Below are 20,746 nucleotides of genomic sequence, written 5' to 3'. Positions count from 1 at the left end.
ATGGACACATGGAACGAGCCCAGCCCCGGAAGGCAACCCTCCGGAAATGCCCGAGCTGCGGCGGAAGCGGAAGCGCCGAGGCGGTGGGGGCCGCGGGAAGTGTCGGTCGCGTTTCTCCCTCCCTCTTAACTACAATAACAGACGGAGGGCCGGCGTAGGTGAGGCGGCGGCGGAATGGGCCCGGGGACCGGCAGCAGGCCGCAGAGCGGGGCGTGTGGGCGGCGGGGAGGAGGCAGCCGGGTGGGATCTCCGGGGCTCCCGAACTCCCGACCGCCTGGGTTCTCGGTCTCGGACTCCTTTCAGGCCTAGAGCTCCCGGGAGAGCAAGGATTGGGTTTGTGGGTCTTGGCCTTGTAGGCCCTGGTTGCGGGGTTTGCTTACCTTGTCCAGAGCTGGCCGAAGAGTCTAACATACAGAACCCTCTTTGGGTCTCGGGTTTCCTCAGAATGGGGGCGGGGTAGGGGGTTGGCCTGGGCAATTTATGGGACACCCTCCCACCCCGAGTGTCACGCATTCTACGATTTTTACGTTGTCAGTGATAAAGCCAGTAAGTTAAGGAAGACATGTAGTCAGTGTACCGAGGGATGTCTCTGAGCAAGACGCAATGAGTACATTTTTTTGAGAGGCGGCCAGCTCTGGTATCAGGAGCCTCAAGTTCTAGTTTTACCTCGCCACCGACTCCCTGTGTGACCTTGCCCAGGTGCGTTACCCTCTCTGTAGCGCAGTTGGCTTATCTGTAAAATGAAAGTGTTAGTAGCCTCTGATGCATCGCCCATCTCTGAAGTTCGGGTTCTCAGCTCCTTTTAAAGGAGCCTTAGAGACAGACCTGAAAAGCTTGTTTTCCCTGCCTCCTGGGTAGCCAGGAGTTGACCGATAAGAGACGTCTACCGTGTTTCTTTCCAGGCACCAAACTGGCCAAGGGCAAACTGGGTACTTAGGAAGGTTCTTGTGCAGGGAGAAGCTCTGTCCTGACGACTTCGTTTTATAAATCTAGACCAGCAGTGTGAAAACACTCCTGGGGGGAAGAATGGGAGAGCTTGTTTTTTGTCTTAAAGCTGCTTTTAACTTGCTGTTACTTTGGGCAAATTCCTTTGCACTCTCTGGACTTGAGGTTTCTCAGCTGGCAAATGAGCGCATTGGATTAGGACCCTGATTCTTAATCCTCTTTCCCATACGCTCAGCACAACTGAAGAAAAAAATAATGGCTTTATAAGACCAGGATATTCTGGGAGAGAGAAGAGGTGGGATGTGGAAAGCTACATATTGTGTAGTCCTATAGACTGAAAAATCTGTGCTTGTAATTTTAAATTTCTGACAGTTACTGGTTTAGGTGACCCTAAGGGTTCTTTCCTCCTTTTAAAATTTACAGTGCTGTGATTTCTTATGTTCTCTTAGGGTAATGAATATGGACTTGTGTGCACACGCGCGCGCGCATGTGTGTGTGTGTGTGTGTGTTTATTTCTTAAGATTTTATTTTAAAATAATCTACACCTAGCATGGGGTTCAGCCTTCGAACCCGGAGGTCAGGAGCCATATGCTCTATCAATTGAGCCAACCAGGCACCCCTTGCGTGTGTTTGTTTAAATGAATGTGTGCTTGCAGGTACACACTTCAGTGAAAAAGATACGAAGGCATAGAATAAGAAAAAAAGGAAAAATGACTTTTCAGTAAGGCGAAGTAATGTAGTAAAATAAAGTTGGTCTTGCACTGGAGTTTAAGACCTTGCTTCAGCCCTTGTACTTTCTGACTTTGTGTCTTTGGACAAACCAGCTTACCTCTTTGAGTCTCACTTTTCCTTATCTGGAAGGTGAGGGGTTGGACTGGATGATTTCTAGATCCTTTTGGCACTAGAATTCTATGTTTTTTTTTTTATTTGAGCAGTTTGGTAGATGTGGTGTGGCACCTCTTTAGGCAAGAGAGGCTATCCTAGGTAGTAGACATGGAAGTTCTGTGATGTTAGGATCTATGATGTTAGGTCAGATTAAGTGACATGCAAGATTATTTTGATATGAGCAAGCTGAAGCCAATAGAAACTAAAGAAAGGCATTAGAACCTGAGGGGCAGGAAAGCCCTCGACCAGATGGATGATTGAAGATATTGGGAAGTTTTAAATGGGAGAGGGATATTTTTGGTGAGGGTAATGAAAGATAATTTAGATTATAGTAATGGAAATGACTGAGTTATGAGAAACGGGTGTTAGAATCTACCTGCATTCTAAGTTTCATGGGAAGACAGACTTTTCAACACCTGGCACTTAGTAGGCAGTAAATGATAGGGTAGATAATGTATGAGCAGATAACAGCTATCAAGAAAAGGAGGAGTTTCTCCATAGAATTGTTATTAATTGGATGCAGAATGAGAAATTGGTTCAGAATTATGAAAATTCTATCGGACAAGAGATCCCAAAGTTTTCTGGTTAGTTGTAAGTTAGTTTATCTCTTCTTTGTAAAGTGTTAATAAGAGACAAACGTGCTTGGGAAAGCCTGATGTGGTGTGAGGACAGGATTAATTAATAGAATAAGTCAGGGATGGTGGAGAATGTTGACAAGATGGTAGAGGTATAGGAAGATTTTTAGATGAGACATTTAGGGAGTGAAGGAGTGAACTCATACAGGATTTTTGTAGATATCACCAATTGTCAGAATTGTGAATAGTAGGTACTAAAACCTTTACAGTGGAAATAGAGGATTAAAAGGAAAAGAACTTGATATTGCAAGGAAATGTTAGGCCTCCCTTGCAAGAAGTGGAGATAGCCTTAAGGGTTAGGGATTAAAATAGATGGGGATAAATTTGGGGGCAAACAGAATGAACTGAATTAATAGAGGATAGTATAGTTCTGTTTGGGAAAAGAGGAGATTTGACTGGCCATTTGGAAGGAGAAGAGAGTACACCTAAGAGAAATTGTATTGTGGAAGGACACCCTGGCTTGAAGAATACACACAGATAACTCAGGTTACTACTTAGAATGTACTTGCACCACCTGGACAATAAAGGTGCTTCCAGTGGCTAAGGTCTGCCAAACAGACAGCCACCAAAAGACTATAGGATACCCAGGACTGCTAAAAGCTGTGGTGTGGGACCCTAAATTAGATGGACCACAAACCCTAATTTGTGAAGCAGGGTGTGGCCAGCAGCAATTCTGTCAGAGCATCCAGAAGCCCATCTCAGAGTACTGGGGAATAGCTCTGGAATGCAGAGGGACAGCTGAGGTGCAGAGCCTGACTTGATGATAGGGTGTGTAATGTATGCTGAGAAGTTTGAAGACACTTAATACATGCCCTTGGGCAAGTGACTTATCCTCTCTGGTTCTGTTTGTCCATCTGAAAATTGAGGGAGCTGGTCTTAAGGACCTCTGGATGAACTTTGATGTGTCTGTGAAGCCCCTGAAATTGTGTATGAAATTCATAGTGCATGAATATATTTTATTTTCCTTTTGGGAAGAAGATGTGCAGCTTTTACCATAGCATCAGATGGGTTTGTGACCCACAAAAAAATTAAGAACTGTGTGACTGGGTAGCCTCTGAGGGCCCCTTCAGTTTTTACATTGTGGGATTCTACACTTCTGTCAAAATGACATTTCTTTGAGATTTGGAGTCTGAGTCTCCAGAACTTGGCTGGTCCTAGAAATGACACCTCGTGCTGCAAAATAGATTCATCATGTATTTGTACCCACCTCTCTCTTACCCTCTATGACTCCTCTGCTAGATCTGCTTCAGTGTTTCATCTTCACCTGCTGTTGATTTTTCCTTCTTAGCCCTTTCCCTTCTAAGCTACTGCTGCTTTGCACCTTCCCTCCTTTTTTGAGTTTCTCAAGTGGCAAATGGTGATATGTGGGCTATAGGGGTAGGAAGAAACCAAGATACAGAAAGCTATTTTTCTGTTCTCACTTGCTTTTGTCCTTTATCCCACTAAAAGAAAAGCATTTAAGAGAGAGAGTGCACAGACAAGAGAGGCAGCATCACCATATGGATTTAGCTCATTTTGCGCACTATTTTCTTTTCACACAGAGTTGCCAGGCCTTTGTTACTCTCAGCATAGCCACCTCAATGAAGATGAAGCCAGCTTTAGCTGAAATAATTTTGTTGTCCTTTATGGAGTTTGAATGGTGGTAAGGGCAAATAGATGAATTCTCTAACAAGGAAGATTTTTTAACTCCTGGATATTTCCAGGACACCTACTTGGAGAGGACTGATGGCTTTCCCCTGACTCTGGGTCCTGACTTGTTAAACCCCTACATGTGGGATGGAGATCTTATCTTTTACCCTGGCCTTCATCTCCACGTGTCCCCCAGAGGCTTCCCGCTGGGGAGTCACTACTCCACTCGCTGCCGAGTAGGTAGCTACATAAATAAGTCTTCAATTCTAGGCATCATACAGAAAATCTATGTATAATTTCACCTAAAAAGATGCTGCTAATTTAGGCCCTTCGACAGTTAGTGTTAATGCATACTGTAAGTTAAATAGATTTTTGTGGGCTCGCTAGGGACCCTATCTCTGCATAATGTTCTATAAAGTCATATCTGTGAGTAAGTACTTATGAGTCCTAAACAAGTGAACATTTATAAACCAATGATATTTAAGGTGCAGTCTATTTGGTTTAAAAATTCAAGTGTCGGTTGTACACTGAGGCATTAAATCTGATTCCCACAAAATCACAGCTTGCAAAATAATAAGAAACAGCAAAAGGCAGAATCAGAAGATGAGGGTAGGGCGCATGGGTAGCTCAGTGGGTTAAGCCGCTGCCTTCGGCTCAGGTCATGATCTCAGGGTCCTGGGATCGAGTCCCATATCGGGCTCTCTGCTCAGCAGGGAGCCTGCTTCCTCCTCTCTCTCTCTGCCTGCCTCTCTGCCTACTTGTGATCTCTCTCTATCAAATAAATAAATAAAATCTTAAAAAAAAAAAAAGAAGATGAGGGTATAAATAGTGATATAGATTTGGTGAAGAAAAAGAAGGGAGAAAGGCTAGGAAAGATTTTTACTTACAGGATGAAAAGTCGGAAACATCCTATTCCTGAAAGGTGAGAGCTGTCAAGATTCTTAAAAGTGAAGCATGTGCTAAAAATATAATAAGCTGGAGAATTCATCCGTGGTTGGATTGGTCAAAACTGGTTAATAATAGTCTTGTTGAGGCATTTGTAGGTGCCGGTAGCTGTTTGTTCTGTGTTTCCTGATTGGATTAAAATCTGGTTGCATTTTGCTAGGTTACAAGCTTGTTATTGAGATTGTGGAGGATACTCAGAGGGTAATGGTTCCTAGCAGCCCGAAGCTACTGGATGCCCCTGGAATAATGGAAAGACTGATGGATGTTCATACATCAGATATTTGAGGATTTATTATGAGCAAAGACTTGTTTTCACCTAGAGGCAGGAGACTGAGATTCCTTCCCTTTTCCTGGCTGAAAATGGCCAAAAAAATACTATACAAGTTTCTATAGGAGAAGCACATGTTCAGTCTCAACAGGGAGCTCAAAAGAGGGGAGAAGTTTTCACAGAGGACTTAACATTTAAACTAGATTTTGAAAACAGATTAATGCTGTTTTAGGCAAAAAAGGAAAGGAAAGGACATTCTAGTCGGAGTTAATAGCTTATTAGGAATGAAAGATCAATATTTGGGGGAACTAAGGTTACTGGTGGGTCAGGAGTGAGTGTCCTGAAGAACAAGTAATTAAGGATTGAAAGATGAGATTGGGAAGGTGCCATGAATGAAATTAGAAAGATTTTATCCTGTGGAAACTAGGATTCCTTTTGGGCTGATTTGTTTTTTGTTTGTTTTTTAAGGGGTATAATATGCAAAACAAATCTAAATGTTCAAATAAGGGAGAAAAATAGGAAAAGTAATCTTTGTTACTTTACTAAACCTCTGTTCTCCCCAGAGGTAGCCACTGTTGATATTTTGTTGTGGACCTTTCCAGAAACGTCCCATACAGACACCAGCATATTTGTCCTTTTTCTCTAATGCAAATGAGGTAATGCTTTTGAATGACCTACATTTTGCTTTTTTCACTTAATGTGCAATCAGAGGAATGGTTTAAAAACATAATTCTGGTTTCAGTGTGGAGTATGGTGTGGTAAGCATTTATTTATTCAGCAAATTACTTATTGTTGGCCTATTGTGCAGTAAGCTTTGTTCTAGGCTCTAGGGAAATCACTGAGGAAGCCATTGTCATCCAGGTGAGGGTTGATAGAGACCTGAAAGCCTGAGGAAGGGGATGCAAGAGCAGTATTGTGGTAAGATTGGTAAGAATAGCCGATCAAGAGCCTGAAAAGTGAGAGATCCCAGAATATTGAGGCTGATTTCACAGTTTCTGTTTTGGGCATCTGGTAAACTAGAGTAGGGAAAATAGGGGTGTGTCTGTCTGTCTGTCTGTCTGTGAATGTGTTTTGGGGGGGTGGTTGTGGAGAGTTCAGTTTGTATATACTTTGGAAGGATGTTCAAAGTATTGAGATGAAGGTTTCTGAGAGGAAGTAAATGTCAGAACTCCTGAGAGATAGGAGCCAGAAGTGGATTTCTTTTCTTTTCTTTTCTTTTCTTTTCTTTTCTTTTCTTTTCTTTTCTTTTCTTCTTTTCTTTTCTTTTCTTTTCTTTTAAGTATATTTGTAGTAGCAGTAGTGGAATACAGAGTGAATATAGTTGTCTCAGGCAGAAGAGAATTCTAGGGTGAATTGGTAAAAGAGACTGAGGAGTGCTCATAGAGGAACGAAGAGGACCAAGAGAATATCAATTTGGAGGTCGCATGATGTGAGCGTTTCAAAGAAAGAGTGGTTAACAGTGCCCATACTACAAATGGGTCAAGTAGGGGAGCCTTGAAGAGGGTATATTGGATTTCATGATGAGGAAGTCAAAATAACTTTAGAGCAGTTTTGGGAGCCATTGTAAGATGGAAAGATTGATTTTGCCGGGGAGAGAGCAGTGAATAGGAAAAGGTAGGCAGTGATAGGAACAGAGGAGTATATTTGTAACTGTTTTTGTGGGGTGTTCTGAGTACAAACATTTATTTCTCCCAAGGTCTGTTAACCAAAATGGGATGGACAACATATAAGCTTTTGAGAAGGCAAAAGAGAGGTCACAAATTCAGTGCAAGGTAGCTCACGCACCTACTTTCTGCAGAATCGCTTAGGTCTGTACTGCTGGGTGCTTGTTGATCCTAATCCGCACACAGTTGTGTAAAGGTATTTCTTTGGTTTCCTAGGCTGTGGCTGAAGAGACAACAAATTCAAGGGGGGCTTAGAGGTAGGTATAGGGGTATGTCTGTGCATGTGTGCGTGTGTGGAACGCAGGGAGAAGCGAGCATGCTGCCACCTGTGAGAAATTACAAGTGACCTGTCAGTGAGGGAAGAGACCAAAACACACACAGGCACAGGAAATCGGAGGATTCACTTAGTCATGCAGTTTGCTCCCATTTATTGGTGATGCAAAGAATTCCCGAGAACTCCGCAGACTTCTGTAGTTCCTGAGGAGAGGTATCATAGAATATAATGGATATTCATATTGATGTCCTGAGGTCATCAAGACAAGGTTAAGTTTTATTGAGTCCACTTTGTAGGAAAATAAAAAGTCCGTTTTAGAAAGTTTCAATAGTAAAGGATTATAATTAGGAAAAAGGAAAAGGTGGTCCATGACATGGAGCCAGTACTCTTCTAGAGAAGCACTGATTTGGAACTGTACTTGCCTGCATCATAGCAGCATGATGCAATTTAAGCTCTCATCTAGAGTTCTCTGAGTTTGAGTCCAAAGCATTTTGGAGAATTTTACCGGTGATAGTTGACCATGCTACTTAGAGGACACTGCTTTTACATGGTTCCCTCTTAAGCTGACCAATAAAATAAAACAAAACAAAGCCGTCTGGGTGCTTGCTCATCTGACTTGAATTCTCCTTCACCCTCCATCCATTCCTTTTTCTCCTTCCTCCCTTCTCTTCCTCTGTCACCAAAGCTTATTCTAAAAACAGACAAAATATACATACATTTGACACAAAAGTGAGTTAACCTTCGCTCCTTAATGTTTACAGGAGAGGGAAAAGGGTGATTTTATTCTCCATCTGAAGTTGTACATAAGTAATTAGTTTTTGAGCAAAAGGTCTGTATATTTTATCAGATTTATAAAGGGACCTCGGACCCACTGATGATGTCTAATTCCTTCACTTTATAGGTGGGAAAATGAAGAATTAAAAGATGACTCAAGTTCATAAAAGTAGTTTGGCAGATCCAGAACTAGAACCCAATATTCCTCTTCTGCCTTCTGTGTGAGGGGCAGTTCTAGAATCAGGAGATCCCAGAACTAGAAGGGGTTTTGTTAACCTAGTTTAACTATTTTACCTTACAGGTGAAGAAATTCATGCTTGGGAAAGTTGAGTGGATTATTAAGAAGCAACAGTACAAAATAGAACCCAGAACTCCTGAGTCCTTCCATTTTATTTATTTTTTATTTTTTATTTTTCTGCTCATTCTAAATAATGCATTTTTATATTCTCTACTGCTTTTCAGAAAAAGATATTCTGTGCATTTTGTATAATGTTTTTATTAATTTGAATGTAGTCTGTATCTTTCTCTTTTATAAAATAAACATCATTTTACAAACTAGGTTTTTGGGATCATTTCTGAGTCTGGAGTTGGTGCGCTTTCATCTTCTCTACTCTCTGCTTGCTTTCAGGTGCTTTGAATTCAAGTTATCAAGAGGGAAGATTTGTTCTTTGATACTGGAGCTAACACAGCAATGGGTCCACGAAAGAAAAGTGTTAAAACATGTCTCATGAATAATGAAATCGTTGAGGAAGCAATACCTGATGAAACAAAGGACTATATGAATCAACTTTCACATGAAGTGCTTTGCCATATTTTTAGGTAAGATTTTGTTTGATTGACTTTTACCCCCGCCCCCCTAGCATGTGTAAGTAGGAACAAATTCTAGGAGTGTTCTGTCTAGCATGGTAGTCACTGGCTACCTATGGCACTGAAATAGAAGTGAAATTAACTTAAAAATCAGTCCAGTTCCTCAGTTACACTAGCCTGTATGTCTTGTGGCTTCTGTGTAGGACAGCTTACACAGTGAAGATAGAGACTACTACTTTGGTTGCAATAAGTTCTATTGTATAGCCATTTTCTACATTAACATCTCAGGCTTCTCGAAATTCATAGTGACTGATTTGTTGACTTTTGTTATTACAGTACCATGTGTGTACAACATAAGGCAGTGTTTCTGACTTTTTTGACTACAACCCACAGTGAGAAACATTTTCTTCATACACACATATATGTAAGTGATTGGAATCAAAGTTTCATGAAATAATACCCATCGTTACTGTATGCAGTGCACACATTTAAGTTGTTTTATAGTAAATTTTTTTCCAAAATCTTTTTTTAAATTACAGTTTTGTCCAGACTTAATTATAAACAAAAGTCAAAGAAATCAAAACAAAAAACCCCCAAAACCTGTCACTTCCAGTTTCCCTTGCTTTCTTCTTTCAGTCATTATCCATTTAAATAAACAACCCTAATACACTTTGGCTCTGGAGTTGGAGACCTGAGTTTAAATCACGAGTCTTTCATTTACTTGCCTTGGACCAGGGATCAATAAAGATGTTAAGATTCAGTGAGATAATGCTTTTGAAGCACTCAGTACACTGCATAGCATAAATGCTTGTGGACTGTTGGTAGTTTTGATCCCGTTCTGCGTTTGTTCATATTGCTATATGGTCTTCATAATGAGCACTATGTCACTCTGTGCTCACTATGACACAATAATTAACTATGTCACAATAATTGGGACATAACTAAGTCACTATGACAGAATAACTATTCTCTTGTAGTCTGATGTCTGGGAAAATGAAGTCTGGATTGTTTTCCAGTTTTTCTCTTATACAATTGCAATGAACTTTTTCAAGCATTTGGATTTTCCTCTATTTTATTTACCTAGGGGAAATTTCCATTTATGAAGTTTATAGAAGTGTTCTGAATTTTTTAAAACTACTGAATATTTGCAGAAAAAGAAATTTTTTAAAAAAAATATTTATTTGAGAGAGAGAGAGAAAGAGTAAGCACAAGCAGGGAGAGGGACAGAGAGAGAGAGGGAGAAGTAGACTCCCTACTGAGCAGGGAGCTTGATGCAGAACTCAATTCCAGGACCCTGAGATCATGACTTGAGCCATAGGCAGACACTTAACCAACTGAACCACTTGGGCATCCTAGGAAATTTGAAAATAGGAATAGCAGAGCTACTTTAGGGAACCACGGACATTTTATTTTTCTTTTCTAACATACATTTGGAATTATCTTCTTTAGTCTTTATCATCTACACTTCGTTGTTGTGTGACATAGCATAGTTTTGGCATAGTTCAGTTCTGTCTGGGAATAGGAAGTCCAAAATAACAGAATTTTTTTAACATAACAAAATGATACTGAAGTTCATTTGGTGGAAAAATGTCTGAAAACTTTTCAGAAAGTTTCTTTAGAAAAGGAGTCTAACCCTACCATACAACAATTGTCCCTACAATACAACAGTTGAAGATTTGGTACTGGAGACGTTAAGCAGATAGCTGGGTAAAACCGTTTCCAAATTAAGCTCCATATGGGGATTCAGACTTATGTCGGGATCTGGTTTTGATGGTATTCACATCAATGAGGAAAAGCTGAGTGGATTAATCAGTGATGATGTCATAACCCAGGAATCACTTGGAGAAAGTAAAAAAAGCATGTTCCTACCTTCCATATCTGATACCAAATCCTAAATGCATCAATGAATTAAACAATAAAGCTGTTAAAATCTGGGAAGAAACCATATGTAAAATTGTTCCTAGGGATGTATGTTAGGTATTTGAATAATAAGAAGGCATATTATAAACAAATTGGACCATATTTTAAGTTGAGAGTGGATATGATAATATTTTGCAGTTTAAGCAGAACATTCAAATGGAAGGAGTGGAATCTAGTGTCACATCTTTTTAAAAATGTATTTGAAATGCCTACAACTCTTTGATTATTTGTCTTTGAAGAAAAAATACATTTCTTTTTCTCAGGGCAAATATGATGTAAGATCATCTTTGTGAGACTACTGATCTATTTGGATTTAGAGGGAGTATATTTACTCAGGCATATACTTTGTATAACAATCAGTGATTTGAGGAAAAAATACTTCAGTGTATAAGTTGATTCAGAAAACAAATTGACTGTTTTTCGTTGTTTATAAAATGTTTACAATTTCTGGAAATTATCCTACTTACATCTGAGTTATGGAGACTGTAAATTAAGTTAGCAATAATTTTTTTTTTGTAGAAAATTATATTTTATTTTATTCTCTTTAAATAGTTTGAAGGGGAAGAGAGAGTGCCAGAGGTAGCAAGCATGGAGCAGAAATGCTCAGCAGGCATACTTGGACTTTTAGAATTAGCTTAGTTTTTAGGAATTAGAGTCAGACTTAACCATGTTGACATCCCTGCTCTTCCTTCCTCTTTCTAGCTGTTGATTTTCTGCAGGTTAACTTTTTTGAGCTGATTTCACCACTTTAATAGCACCTGCTATGTCAGTGAGAGTTCTAGCAGGAAACAAGTTATTTACACTTGACTGGAATTTGAAGATCATTTAATGAAGGGACTATTTATAGAGGTTTAGTTGGGGTTAAGGGAGCTAATAAGGAGTGCTAAAGAATTCACCTAGGAGACTAGGAATAGCAGAAAGCCTTTGCCCATGGTATGTGTTGGCCTAAACCACCCAATAGCGGGAAGGGTAGGGAACACAGCCTAGCAGAGAAAGAAAGAAAGAAAATGGATTGGGGGAGGGCAAATAAAGAACCACCTACTTGGTCAAGTTGTGAAATAGTGACTGTAGTACAGTGTCTGTGATATAATACAAGCTTTGTCAAGGGTAGTTTTTACTCTTTTTTTTTTTTTTTTAATTTAGTTGTGTATGGAGGGGTGTTCAGGAAGAGAGAGAGAGGTGAGATTTTCTGATCTTTAAAAATACATTGCTTTTATTAGAAACAACAAAAGTACAGGTTAGTTGAAAAGTTTCAAGAAGGAAGAGTTAATAGAGAGTTGGAAAAGAGGAAATTGTAGTTGAAATGAGATGTTTTCATTTAGTGCTTGTGCAATACTCGTGTGTGATCTAAACGGTAAAAAGATCTAGGGAAAAAATTATATACTATAAACTTGGGATACATGTATGTTGATGGAGAAGATAGAGTTTCTGGGTGTGTTGAGGGAGCAGAAAGGAATTTTTTTTGCTACTACAGGAAATGGTTTCTGTAAAAGCTATAAAATTATATTGGCCATGTTTAAACTGATTAGTTCTCTCTTTCTCAGGTTCCCTTATCATCAGGCCTTGAAATTCGCTGAGATCCTTTTCCTTCCTTTTTTTTTTTCCCCTCGAGATTTTCTTTGTTTGTAAAAGCTTAAAAGGAGAAAAGCAGGTTTTAGCAAATATCTTATGGAGAGAACTCAGTATTTATTTGGATGCTTGAGTATTTGCGGACTCATCTGTTTTTAGTGAAAAGCTTTATGTGCATGTTAATCTTAAAACCCTGCAAATATTCTTAAGGTCTTATTTCATTCAAGGCATAGGAGAATGGATGAAGGACAAAAAGTAACCTGTTGGTGAGAAGAAGTACTTATCACTTGATAAATATGAGTTTCTTTCTCTCACAAAGGTACCTCCCTCTGCAGGATATCATGTGTATGGAATGTCTCTCCAGGAAGCTAAAAGAAGCAGTGACCCTATATCTGAGAGTGGTGAGGGTTGTGGATCTCTGTGCAGGGCGGTGGTGGGAATACATGCCGAGTGGTAAGTGGATCTAGCCTGTTAAGGTACCCTGGACTCCTACTGGAACCTCATAATATTCCCACCAAATGTTACTTGTCTTAAGATAGGCAATATAAGTCACCTTGTAGGTAGGGAGGCAGAATTTATCTAAATTAGTTAGGTTCATTTGGGTCAAGAAAATGTGTTTTGCCTGAGGCTTTACTGGTTTTGTTCCTTAAGGGGCTACGTCAGCCCGTTCCACACATGTAGCACTGGAGAACTTAACATACATTTATTATATTAGACAAAGTGGCCTTTGTTCCATGATGTAAGTTTTCATAGGTTCCCTGTGCCCCTTAATGGCATCCTCTAATTAAACAGATATTAATCAATTTGTGTAAAGCTGCCCTAGCAAGCCACAGAAATTGCATTTCTGGCACTTTCATTTCTTTAGCACTTTTGGAAGGCTTTACAGGGTCTTAAGAGATTCTCAAATAAGGCATTGGTCTTGTAGACGAAGAATTCAGAGTTAGTAGCCTAAGCACACAAGTGGATCTCAGGTTAAAGAGATCAGAAAAGAATGTTGATGACTTCGTTTAAACAGAATACACCTGAAAGGGAAGAATTAAAATGAAGGGCCAGTCAAGGCTTGTTTTTAGCTAACACCAATTTGTTAACTAGAGACTTCTAGTTACTGTTGTATACCAATTTTGAATGTCTTGTTTAGACATTTTATCAGCATTATTCAGATCCTGATATTTTGAAAATGGGTTAAGGGTGGTGGGGGGGGGGGGAACCTTGGCAGAAGTGAAGTGGAACCGGATAGACTCTCTGCAGTAGTGGAATATTTTTACAGTTTGGGGTGGTATAGCCTTTGGAAAGGGTCATCAGTCAACTGGTAACTCTTATCAGTTGGCCTCTTAGTTATCAGTATATATACCTTTTTGTGAAAAACATGCAAAAACCTGAGGGTAGAACTTAGCTTGGTGGGAGGCTAACCACGGTCATCTTCAAATACTTCAAAGAAACCATCCTAAGGGAAAACGACTCCTTTTATTCCAGAGGGTGATCATTTATAGCAGGAAAGAAAAAAAAAATGAGGGCAGTGTGAAAATGACCATCAATCCTTAGATTAGATTTGCTTTCATAGAGGTTAGATCAGCAGGAATTCTGGCGATGGGATTAATGCACTGTGTAAAGAGGCAGGATGGTAGAGCTCCCATGTGATACAGCCTTAGCCTTAACACTTCTGCCTCTTATCAGATTAGAGAAGAATCTGTCTGCACATTGCTGACTTCTTTCAGACTGTGATAAATACCTGTGAGCCCAAGGCTTCCCATCCCTGCAATGAATATAAAAGGGGATCAAGGCAGTCTCTAGCCTAGAATAAGATCTCATTAACCCTGCTTACTAATGCCACTCTGGCAATAGTTTAACTTGGAGTTTAAGCCCTGATTCTCTATATTATAATCATCATCATCATCATCATCTCTATATAATAATAATAACAACAACTAAGGTTTTTAGTAGTAATAACAACTAAGGTTTTTATGTAGTACTTTATGGTTTATATATGTGATCTCTTTGGGTTTTCACACAATCTCAATAAAGAAGGTGGAACTATATGCATTTTTCAATGAGAGGCAACCTGTAGTGTATGACAAAAGAGGGACATTGGCAGTGGTCAGACTCAGTTTTGAACTCTGGCTACTCACACAGTAGCTTTTAAATTCCTCCAGGTTTATTTTTTGCATCCCTAAGTGCAGTGATTACCTTTTCATTGGGTTGGGAGAATAGATGAGAAAACATAGAATTGTTAGCATGTTGAGTGACTCTGTGGTGAAGGTTACTCTACACAGTGATAATAAGAACTCTTAGTATAATCAGACCAAGTGATCTTTGAGGTCTCTTTTCAGTTTTGTGATTCTAAGGTTAATATAGTAATCTGGACCAGCCCTGTGCAAATAGAACAACTTGAAAACTTTAGTATGTTAAGACTTGGTGATTTGGGGCCTCACTTACATTCTTGAGAGTTAATATTTTTGTCATTAGTGGGCAGACAATTGGATTTCTGACAGTCTCTGTTAAAGACAGAACACCCCAGATAATGAAGTATCAACTGTGTGAAACTTGTCTTCCTGCTTATCTCACCAAAACCCCTGGTGTGAAAGTAACCTGCCTCTCCATTCCCATCTGGTGCATGGAACATGGTCGGCCTCCCAGATAAGCAGCTTTGTGTCAGCTCAGTATTCCTTCAGTTTGGTTCACTTATGTTCTCTTAGCTAATTTGATTTTTTTCAGAAGAATGAGCTCTCTGAAATGTCCAGGGAGTGGTGGTTAAACACAGGATAAAGTAATTATTAGGAAATGGGTAGACCAAGAGAACCTATTTTGAGAAGGGATTTTGGTTAGAACTGTGAACTTCCTAAAGGTGAGGATTATATCTTTCTCCTTTTTTAGTTGTGTGCCCTGCCGAGCCCTAGAGGTTCTCTGGACCAGAGAGTACCTTGGAGGGTGGTGCTGATCAGATAGGTGGTCCTTCCTCACCTAGCAATCCAGTAATAGGTGCGAGTTATCCAGGTTAAATGTGTGTTGTCCTGTTGGAGATTTCTGTGCCTTAAAAGCAGCAGCAGCAACAAAAAGGCAATCATAAATTAAAAGCCTCAGCTCTGTAAAATATTAATTCAAGATAAGTGGGGTTTCTGAAACACTTCCTCTATTACTAAAGAAATAGTAATAATCATTTGTTCAGCCATGGTGTTAGTCTTACGAAACTTTAAAAAGGAAACCTTTTGTTGTTAACTTTTGACAGAAATGACAAGCGCCTAATAAATGTTCATGAACCCAAAGATGAACTTGCCTCTAAATGCTTCTGAATTTCTCAGGCTTCACAGATTCCAGTTTTCTGACACTATTGAAGAAGATGCCAGATGTTGAACAGCTTTATGGCCTTCACCCTAGATACCTTGAGAGGCGAAGGGTACGGGGCCATGAGGCTTTTAGCATTCCAGGTGTTCTAGAAGCTTTGCAGGCATGCCCAAACTTAGTGGTGAGTGTACCTAGTTGAATAATATTTGGTATCAACTAATTGATGAAATAATAAGTCAAAGAATGAACAAATATGCTTACTCACATGCAGATTTCATCCATAACAGACTTTTAAATTCCATTGCATTTAACATCTTAGATACAGAAATAGAAGCTTTGGATACAAATTAATAGCCTTTCTTATGCTTGCTTGGCATTATTTTCTAGGGTGTAGAAACTTCTCATTTGGAATTGGTAGAATCTATTTGGACATACATGCCACATGTTCATATTTTGGGGAAATTTCGTAATCGTAATGGAGCATTTCCAATTCCTCCTGAAAATAAACTGAAAATTCCTATAGGAGCCAAAATTCAGACTTTACATTTAGTTGGTAAGTACATGTTTCTTGGGTCACCTGCGACACCTCAAAATGTTTTATAACTGAGTAATCACTGAGAAAGAGTAATGAGAATTTTAGAAATAGCTTTGTTGATTGATGATGGCCAAAGAAATGCTTGTGAGACGTGTATACAAATTTATATTTCCCATTAAGGAGTCTTAGATAGGGTCTGGAGGGTTAGAGAAATAACTGCTTCACAACCAGTCTGTTCTGTTTTTGAAAACCACTTAAGTAGTTTTGAAAGTTATTAGGGTGTGGTATGGTTTGTTTTGTATTGTTTGATTTCACGGAGCCAGAATTCTGCCCTTGTTCTTTACCCTTTTGGTCCTAGTTTGACCCTTCAGAGAAGAGTTCTCCAGTGCAACTTTCTGTGGTGATGCAAGTGTTATGGTTTTGTACTCTCCCGTGTGGTTCCCTCTGGCTAGTGATACAGAGGAACTGAATTTTTATCTTGGGTGCATTATCAGCTCCATGGAGTAGTGGCTACTTTATTACTAGCTCCGCTCTAGAACACTAAGGAATAAAAAGCCAAATAGCTCTCAGTTTACTTGTATCTTCACCAAGCAGAACATTCCCCTATGTTCAAACCAGAAAAAAATGTGCTACTTTTCTTTTTCTCTGAGAAATGGGAAATGGGGTGTTCTTTTTCCAAAGGCACCTTATTTGCAGTGATTGTAGTGTACATTCTCCATGCAAATAGATGTTTCTCAATAATCTCTATCTAGGTAGATAATAAAGGCAGATATTTTCTCAAATTTAATTTGCCACCTCTGACTTAGATTATTGAAAGGGTTTTGGGAGGACTCCTGTTACGGTAGTCTGACTTAAAATATATATTTATTACATATTTTATTTAAATATCTGTTGAGTATCTGCTCTGTTCTAAGCATTCTGGGCATTGGCGATGGTCTTAAGGACTAGAAATTTCTGAAACTGGGTCAAGTGGTGTAGGGAGTGCAGCAGGATGGTAAGGAGTGGGTCTTAATTGGGGCTTATGTGCACAGTTAGGGCAGAAGAAGAATGCTCTCTAGCCCCCTTTTATTTACATGCTCAAGGGATGATTGTGATTAGGCATTTGGATATCTAGTTTGAGACGATTTTTAGATAATAAAGTTAGTGTAATTTACAATGAAATTTACAATGTAAGCTCTAAAGTCAGTGTTTTTATATCTTTATATTTCCCATGATTCCTGTCATTGGAGAAGATACAGCAGGTACAAGCTGTTGGTAAATTTTGTTGAAATGCATTCATTCGTTTGATTAATTCAACAGTTTAACACTGTGATGGTGTTGTAAATGTGTATAGTAAATTAGTGCACATGCTGGGAAGACGGTAATTGTGTCCTTTGTTTATAGAATGGGTTTGAAGCAAAATGTGGATTGGGCATAGACTAGACCTTCTTTGTCTGGTGGATCTGTCTCACTCTTTCTATTCTGAATTTGCTAATCAGAATTACCACTATCATGGTGAATGCTAAGTGTACATTTTTGAGTTTTACATCTTTAGTCTTAGTCTATACCTCTTTGCCTCTGCCTTTCTTTGTTTTGTCTCAACCTCAATTTTACTTCCCATCTGGTGCCATATAGGGTATATGTGTAGTTCAAGGCTAAAGGTCGCTGCTTTTTGGGAAGGGGCAGGTTAAGGGATACTCCTTGTAGTAGGAGCATCCTGCAAAATTTAGCTTCTAAAGACCCAGTCATTCAGGGGCTTTGCTAATTTGCTTTCTCTAGTCCCCTTGTTATCAGGGCTTCTATCAACTTCAATTTGAAGTTGTATTAAACTGGTTTTGCCAGCTGCTGCTTGTTAAATGCCATCACACTGGGTCCTTGGAATTTCTCTCAGATATTTGTGTCATTTCCTTGGCTTTTCATGAGGCTGTGGTGGTTAACTGTTGGGCAGGTTCCTTGATCTGCTTTCTTCCTTTTAGAACTTACAAGTTACCTATCTTTTTTTCTTCTTTGTCTCCTGATTTTTCCTTCCACTTTACATCCCCTTTCTCTCAGACAGTGACCTCTGCAGGTATGACTAATAGTATTAAGTCACTTATGGATCTAAAGGATAAAATACCTTCATCAGTTTGAAATATTAAAATATATGACTGATGGGTTTCTCACTTTCTCAGAGTCATGCTGACTGGCTTCTTCTACTCATGTACAAATCGTTAAGGTTCATTCATTTGTAGAAATAGCTTTAATCTCTGTCTCTGGATATTATGGTATTTGAAGCCAGCTATCCTGCCTGTGTTTTAGTTTTCTCACTGGTGGGATAGTGGGCGTTGGTAATCAAATAGTACTTTTGTTTATTCCTTCCACATAATTTTGTTTTCAGGAACTTTTCATTTTATATCTGCTGGTGTATGTATGTATCCTGAAAGAGTTGTGTAGAGTTATGAGAAAGATTCATGTGTATAAAATGTGGAAATACTTTTAAGATCCCATCTCTATATGCTTTTTCTAAAGAACTAACAAAGTAGAGTGTTCATGGTTTGCTCACATTGTTCATTACAAGCCTGTTTTAAATAAGCCAAACTTGATGGACTTTAATTAGGTAATTCTTTCTGGTGAAAATCTCCTTGAAGGACAAATTGTCAACTTGAGAAGTAGACTGTTGCACTTTTATGCAGAATACAGAGTTTTTTTTGTGATTTTTGTTTTTCCGTATATGTTTTTAGGGGTGAATGTTCCTGAAATTCCTTGTATCCCGATGCTAAGGCACCTTTATATGAAGTGGGTAAGACTCACTAAACCACAGCCGTTCAAAGACTTTCTTTGCATTAGTTTACGAACTTTCGTCATGAGGAACTGTGCAGGTAATGGCACATAGTTATGGTAGAATTATACCTATGCTATCCTAAAAATATCCTAAAGCAAACTCCATAGCTGTGTTTCTAAATGGAATTATGTTACATTATTATCATTTATGTTCAGTAATTTATTCACCTTGTGAAAATAGATGTATCTTTTGTTTTAAGGTCAGTTGACTCATGATTTGTGTTTTACCCTTAGTTGTGGGGGGGGGGGAAGCATCACAGTATCTCTACATATTTTTTACAGGTACTTTTTACTTTCTTATTTTTTAAATTTTTAAAAAGGTTTTATTTATTTATTTATTTGACAGAGATAGAGAGGGAGTACAGGCAGGCAAGGGGAGCAGGAGAGGGAGTGGGCTCCCCACTAAGCAGGGAGCCCAATGCAAGTCTCGACCCCAGGACCCTGAGGTCATGACCTGAGCTGAAGGCAGAGGCTCCGACTGAGCCACCCAGATCCCCCTCACTTTTTACTTTCTGTAGGATTGTTATAATGGATCTCTGTCTGATTTCTGGTTACATCACACTATGATCTCATAAAGCAGAAAGCACTGCTTAATGGTACTGCCTTCTGTTCAGAAACCTTCAGTGTCTCTGTTGCCCTAGATTGTCAAGTGGGACTATTCTCCTTTAAAGCTCTTAATAGCTGGGGCCCCCTCTCGATATCTTTTTTCTGAGTCATTACTAAGATGTACCTTCTTTTACTGTCAGGCTTGCCTATTCACTGTCCCCTCTGCCATTCTGCCAGCCTTTACACTATGTTACTGTTCCCTTGTCCTAAGTTATACACTTCCTTCCTTCCTCTTAATCTCTTTTTTATGTAGTACAACAGATACTATTTTTATAGTAGATATGTCATGCCTTTGTATTCTTAGATTATTCAGTTTTATCTCCATGTCTTTGGCAAGCTCTGTGGCAGATAGGCCTGTGTCTTGTGATCTTCCATATCCCCTCCTACAGCACTGCTCCCAGAGAGAGGTATTTATGACCCAGCTCTTTACTTGGGTGAAGGACCATATCCTCAACTCGGCTGTCTCCCTTTAGTATTTGAACTCAAAACTATTGAAACTTCAGGGGATTTACAAAAAAATACTAAACGTTCCTCCAGCGTTACTAAAAAATCCTTACGCTGAATAAATAAATACATCTTTATCAGGCTAATACGTTCTAATAGATACAAATTACAGAGAGTTACCTACTTGGCTCTCAGTTTCGCACATAGAATTTGTAAGTTATTTCAGCTGCTGGTTTGAAAATTCACTTTTAAATAAATTTACATTGTTCCATTGAAGTATTTTTTATTCCTCTAGGGCCAACAAACTCCTTGAAGTATGTCCCTTTAGTAACAGGCTTAGCGTCTGCCCGAAACTTGGAACATTTGGAAATGGTTCGAGTCCCTTTCCTTGGAGGTCTTATCCAACACGTGGTTGAAGACAGTTGGAGATCAGGTATTCATTTTTCTTTAGTTACTGAAAACTTTACAAATCAGTTTTTAAAATTACTATGCTTTTATTTAGCTTCTTTTGTGAGTCTTTTTAAAAGAAATTGCTTGTTAGTAATTACCCTGTCTGGTGCATTTGATGGACAGTAAGTAACCGTGAGTATGGACTAGTACTTATTTTCTTTTTATGCAGTGCTAAGCCTTCTCAATATAAATAGTAGAGTGTTAAAGCACGTTTTCTGTTTTATTAATTCGTATTACTTAGTTAACCAGACAGCTGTTATATTTGGAATTTTTCTGAGAAATATTAACAGGGATTTCTAGAGTCTGTTGGTGAAAAGA

General features: G+C 39.1%; 1 protein-coding gene across 8 annotated transcripts in view; it reads left to right on the top strand.

Annotated features, from left to right (window-relative positions):
* The first annotated feature begins 42 nt into the window (after positions 1-42).
* Positions 43-20,746, top strand: part of FBXO38 (F-box protein 38) — a 53,874-nt gene continuing 33,170 nt past the window's right edge. For 3 of the 8 annotated variants that reach the window (XM_082724317.1, XM_082724314.1, XM_082724312.1), the window contains exons 1-7: positions 7,193-7,228; positions 8,648-8,838; positions 12,635-12,768; positions 15,612-15,775; positions 15,982-16,147; positions 18,829-18,966; positions 20,274-20,411. In XM_082724317.1, coding sequence (XP_082580443.1) covers positions 8,711-8,838; positions 12,635-12,768; positions 15,612-15,775; positions 15,982-16,147; positions 18,829-18,966; positions 20,274-20,411 — 868 coding nt within the window. In that variant the 5' untranslated portion in view covers positions 7,193-7,228; positions 8,648-8,710. Of the gene's footprint in view, positions 159-7,192; positions 7,229-8,647; positions 8,839-12,634; positions 12,769-15,611; positions 15,776-15,981; positions 16,148-18,828; positions 18,967-20,273; positions 20,412-20,746 lie in introns of those variants that run through there. The other 5 variants (XM_082724313.1, XM_082724311.1, XM_082724316.1 and 2 more) reach the window with 4 other exon arrangements.

Source organism: Mustela nivalis (genome assembly GCF_964662115.1).
Source record: "Mustela nivalis genome assembly, chromosome: 3".
Classification (NCBI taxonomy): Eukaryota; Metazoa; Chordata; class Mammalia; order Carnivora; family Mustelidae; genus Mustela; species Mustela nivalis.
Note: the sequence above shows the minus strand (reverse complement) of the source record. Positions and strands in the feature narration are given on the sequence as shown.